Genomic DNA, 6,139 nt, shown 5'->3' with positions numbered 1-6,139 from the left:
AAATAAAACACTTGTTCAAACAACAAAAAAGAATATACAGTAAAGTTCATTTTTAGAAAGCAGTCAGCACATGATAACATCATTGATGAGAAGAGATATTTCTAGTCAGAGGTAGAATTTAATATTCTGCATGGAAGAAAGCAGTTTATTATTAAAGAATAAAATTATCTACTCAGAAAGAACAGAAAAAAATTGCAGAGATTCATAAGGTTGAGTAAACCCAATGTGAAACGAATCAATGAGCAGAGAAATGTCATAGCTATGAACTGTTGAATTGAAAACTGTTTTCAATTCCTTCACTCATATTTCAACAACATCTTACTGATATCTACATTTTTGCTCATTGTTTTGAAAATAACAAAACCTTTGAAGCACATCTTTGAGAGCTTCTTTCACCTGCTGGTTCCTTAAGGTGTAAATGAAGGGGTTTAGTAAAGGACCAACAGAGGTGCTGAGCACAGCTACAACTTTAGTTAAAGTCACCCTTTTCTTAGCTGATGATTTCATATATGTAAAAATACAACTCCCATAAGTGATAGATCCAACAACCACGTGTGAGTAACAGGTGGAAAAGGCTTCTGTTGGTAGTTGAACAGAAGGGAATTTTAGAATGATTTTTAAGATGTATGTGTAGGAGAGGACCACCAACAACAGAGTGACTACAAGTGTCACCACAGCTAAGACAAAAGCCATCAATTCTGGGATATGTGTTCTGTGTAAGAGAGCTGAAGGATAGGGGAAGTGTCACAGAGGAACTGGTCAATTATTTTGGAAGCATAGAAATCCAGCTTAAGTCCTAAGACCAAAGGAGGAAATATAATTAGGAAGCCAGTTATCCAAGAGCTGAGCACAAACTGATGGCACACTTTTCTATTCATAATGATTGGGTAATGCAATGGCTTACAGATGGCAGCATAGCAGTCATAGGATATGGCAGCCAAAAGATAAAATTCTGTAGCTCCTAATAGAAGAAAAAATAACAATTGTGTTACACAGCCACTGTAAGAAATTGTTTTGTCTCCAGTCAAAAGGCTGATCAAGAATTTTGGAATGCAGGCAGTTGTGAATGAAATCTCCAAGAAAGAGAAATTTCGAAGGAAGAAATACATTGGAGTCCTGAGACAGAGATCCAGAAAGGTGAGGAGGATAATGATTAAATTCCCCCTTACACTCAGGATGTAGTTGAAAAATAGAAACAGGAAAATCACAATTTGCAATTGTGGGTCATCTGTCAATCCTAGGAGTATGAAGTCTATTTCCACTGAATGGTTCTTCATTTCCCCCCTCTTATCAAAGCTAAAGGAAACAAAAACTAAGTTACAAGTTAGAAAAGAGTTTTCTTCATTCTCAGCCATAGAATATTCCATATTCAGAAACATACCTATGTGCAAATATTTTCTTAAGTCTACTTTGATTCCATCAAAATGAATATGTTGGTCAATGTCAATCATTTATATAAATATGAGATTTTCTCCTTGACAGACGTCCTACTTACCATTAATAGAAGACTAAATTATTTGAAATTTTGCTCTGCAATTCAGTGTCAATCATTGAGCCACCTTTGAAAGACCTTATCCTAACAGATCATTTATATGTTCATATTTTCTGTTTTCTGAATCTAGCAAATATCTCATCATTTTTATAAATTGATAAAAATTTATAATTTTTTTATAAATTTTAAGTTTTATAAAATTTATAAGTTCCATTCCTATTTCTTTCTTATGTACTTTGTTATTATCGTCTTTCAGTTATTTTCTTAACAGTCTTCCCTATTGGGTCACAGGTAAAGAATCCACCTGCCAATACAGGAGACTCAAGAGACACTGGTTTGATCCCTGGGTGGGGAAGATCCCCTGGAGGATGAAATGGCAGCTCACTCCAGTATTCTTGCTAGGAAAATCTCATGGACAGAGGACCCTGGCAGGTTACAGCCCATGGGGTCGCAGAGACTCAGACATGACTGAGCACAGAGAGTGCCTTTTCTTTAACTCCATTTGCTTGTCTCTCCATATACTTTATTAACAGGGCTTCCTTGGTGACTCAGCCCATAAAGAATCTGCCTGCAACAGAGGAGACCTGGGTTCCATCCCTGGGTCAGGAAGATCCCCAGGAGAAGGGAATGGAGACTCACTCCAGTATTCTTGCCTGGGAAATTCCATAGACAGAGGAGCATGGCCAACTACACTCCAGGGGATAGCAAACAGTCGGACACGAGTGAGTGACTAACACTCTAAATTCCACATGAGAAAATTCTCAGTCATTAACAATCTCTTAAATATATATGACTAAGGAAAAAACACAGAAAAACTAAAATTAGTATTTCTATATTTTAATGTTGCTTTTATTTTATTCAGTTTATAATAAACTTATGTTACTTTCCTTAATAGTCCGCAGGTACATTGCTGCTACTGCTACTGCTAAGTCCCTTCAGTCGTGTCTGACTCTGTGCGACCCCATAGACGGCAGCCCACCAGGCTCCCCCGTACCTGGTATTCTCCAGGAAAGAACACTGGAGTGGGTTGCCATTTCCTTCTCCAATGCATGCAAGTGAAAAGTGAAAGTGAATTGCTCAGTCCTGTCCAACCCTCAGTGACCCCATGGACTGCAACCTACCAGGCTCCTCTGTCCATGGGATTTTCCAGGCAAGAGTACTGGAGTGGGGTGCCATTGCCTTCTCTGATGTATACACTACCATATAACACATAGCTAGTGGGAAGCTACTGTATAGCACAACTTGGTACCCTGTGATGACCTAGAGGGGTGGGATGGGGACAGTGGGATGGTGGCTTAAGGAACAGAAGATATATGTATACAAGTAGTTGATTCAGCTCTTTGTACAGCAGAAATTAACACAAAATTGTAAAGCAATTATACTTCAATAAAAATAAAATAAGCCCCCAATATAAGGCATTTTTCATCTGTAATTGAAATATTTGTAATGTTAAAAGTTCCTTTATAGGTACCGACAACTAGTTTCTATGGAAAATGCTTGAAGACAATGATTTTTAAACTAAACCTACTCTAATTTGAGCAATAACAATAATGGTTAATCTCTGCTACAATTAGTTTTAATTTCATTGGATAGTGTATGCACACATAAACTGGTAGCATTGCCAAAAAATATACTTACAAAAAATAAAAAGCACCTATGTATGAAGAATCTCAAGAAAGTCCTGCTGTCTCTTCATTTCTGAAGCCAAAATTCAACATTTAAGCTTTGTCAAAGTGGAAAATTCTGGGTCAGAACTTAGGTGTTTAGCTCCGAGCACTGAAATCGTATTCCCTAAAAAGCACAATGAATCCACCATTTCTCAAAAAATATGTGAACACAGGTTTGAATAATCTCATACATTATTTTGGTTAAGATTTCCTGCCTTAACTGTGGACAATCATAGATTACATCTTATGTGTAGTGTTAATCATCATCCAGAGCCCTCAACATTTGCATACAGTTTTGAGTATGCAGTAAAAGAAAAGAAAGAAAATTCATAATCATACCAGAGGGAGATTCAGAGAACAGAAGCCATGAAAATAATAGAAATAAAAAGAGAATCAAGAATATCCACACATATTTACCTTACAGTTTGAAAATAATGAGAAATAATTTCAATAAAGGGCTAATAACCAATGTAAAATAATTGGTATGAAGAGTCCAAGGAATACTTAGCCAATAATTAGAAGTACAGGAATAAAGGTTCACGAAAGAAGACAACATGAAACATCGAAGGGAACAGCTACCCACTCCAGTATTCTGGCCTGGAGAATTCCATGGACTGTATTCCATGGGGTCACAGAGTTGGACACGACTGACTGACTTTCACTTCACTTCACAGTGGTTATCAGAAATTTATAGACCAGTGGGGATGAGATTCTTTAGAAGGAGAAATTTCAGAGGAAAAAATATATTAAAATGTTTAGGAAAAAATGCAGCAGGATCAAGAGGATAAGCTCTCAATCATAGTCTACATTATTACTCTTGCAAAATTGAAACAGGAAAATAACAATTTACAGTATGGTTAATCTGTCAGTCTAAGCTGAATGAATTCTATCTCCAGTCATTGGTTCTCAATTTTCTTTTATATATTTGTCAAAACCACATGATAACTAGTGATAGGTAATATTAAACTGACAAGAAAAGAAACTTTTTCAGAATGCTATTCATGAGCACCTATTTTTTTCTGCATAAGTATCATATGTTACAGTCATGTAGCAAACTGTTTTTGAGATCATGATATTCTAAGACTTCTTTCCTGTTAATTTGTATAGTCCCTATTTGTCAAAACACATTTTTTTTTAATATTTCCAGTGTGACTACTACAAAATGAATGTTTTAAAGAGGCAAGGCATATGTCTTTTGAATTTTACTTTCTAATGATATTAAAAGAATAGTTGTAATATATTCTAAAGAGCTTCCCTAGTAGCTTAGTTGATAAAGAATCTGCCTGCAATGCAGAAGACCTGGGTTCAATTCTTGGGTCAGGAAGATCCCCTGGGGAAGGAAATGGCAACCCACTTCATCATTCTTGCCCAGAGAATCCTATGGACAGAGGAACCTAGCAGGCTACAGTCCATGGGGTCGCAATAGTCAGACACGACTTAGTGACCACCACCACCAATATATTCTAAATGTTTGTGGCTCAGCTGGTAAAGTATCCGCCTGCAATGTAGGAGACCTGGGTTCAGTCCCTGGGTTGGGAAGATCCCCTGGAGAAGGGAAAGGCTAGCCACTCCAGAATTCTGGCCTGGAAAATTCCCATGAACTCTAGTCCATGGGGTCACAAAGTGTCCTACTTTCTCTTAAGAAGTTCCACCTAAATTTGACAAGCTGTGCTACATATTCAAGACAATTAAAAACAACAATAACACTATTAAACTACTGAGGAATCAGAATTCAGAGGTCAGTGCTAATGGGAGGTGATATATCATAGACTATTAGAAGTAGTAGAAAAGATTGAGAATATAACTTTAATTTTCGTGGAATTGGGAAGAGAAGAGTGGGAGTGAGGATGCCTGTTCAATAATACTAGGTCCTTATTAGGAGTGTGAGAGTATCTTTTATGGTAAGTAACTAACAGGTGACAGATATTGAAAAATATTTAAATGAAGCATTTCAGAGTACTCTAATGAAAAATTAATGGCTTAACTGGAAGGCAATGTATTTTTAATCAAACTGTATCTTGGTTAACAAATAACAGAATCATAACTTGAGAATATTGAGAGATTCTTAATCTTTTCCTATGTTATACTGTCTCAATATGGAACATGCATACATATATATAAAATATATATATAGTATTTTCACTTATGTGCTCTTAAAACTTACAGAAGTTATATAATGCTCCATGATCATTATATCTATTTTCTCAAAATGGAAAATGTAGATATACAAATAATCAAGAGAAAATTTAATTATTTTACTCTTTCAAAAATACTATTCATGGATAAAATATCTTTTAATGTTCACCTCATTAAAAGCTGAACAGAAATCTGTAAAATAATCCAATCAATTACATAATATATGTATATTCCTCCCTGACTACATTTTATTCTATTCTTTTAGATAGTATTCAAATCAAGACCTATAGGTAAAGTAAAAAAGAAGTAAAAAATATATTATGGTTTAATGCTCATAAATTTCTGGCAAAAAATCATGAAACATACTGTGTACCTGTGAAAAATTTTTAATTTATTTTAATTGACTAATTACTTTACAATATTGTGGTGGTTTTTGCCATAGATTGACATGAATCAGCCTCTATGAAAATGTTTTAATCATATTTCATATTTTAAAATTTTGGTCAAACATAGAAATTGCTTTGATGAATAAAATCCTGATCATTACCAACAAAGGTATAATAGGAATAATAAGTATAGGAATTTCAAAATTACTTAAGGAAGGAAAAATTCAGCTTATTCTACTAATTTCATTTAATTGTTAAGAGATATAGGCATATATTTTTATGTCCATGTGTATGACACTCTGAAAGGAATGAATACATTTGGTTAGCATTGTTCTCCTTCATTTAGCAAATATTTACAATTAGTCTCCAATTAGCTTCAGAAGTGTCCCAAGTTATTGAAGGGTGTGATTATTGGGTATGTAAACATTGTATTTCATTTTTAATTTTAATTTTTAAAA

The 6,139-nt window shown here is 34.8% G+C and overlaps 1 protein-coding gene across 1 annotated transcript; it reads right to left on the bottom strand.

The window, feature by feature from the left end:
* Window positions 1-318: 318 nt before the first annotated feature.
* Window positions 319-1,277, bottom strand: LOC112584391 (olfactory receptor 6C6-like). The gene is given in 2 exon segments (XM_045165515.1): window positions 319-713; window positions 716-1,277. Coding segments are annotated over 2 exon segments (957 nt in total).
* Window positions 1,278-6,139: the final 4,862 nt, after the last annotated feature.

The sequence above is a fragment of the Bubalus bubalis genome, chromosome 4 (assembly GCF_019923935.1).
Source record: "Bubalus bubalis isolate 160015118507 breed Murrah chromosome 4, NDDB_SH_1, whole genome shotgun sequence".
NCBI lineage: Eukaryota > Metazoa > Chordata > Mammalia > Artiodactyla > Bovidae > Bubalus > Bubalus bubalis.
This window is presented reverse-complemented; position numbering and strand designations above follow the sequence as displayed.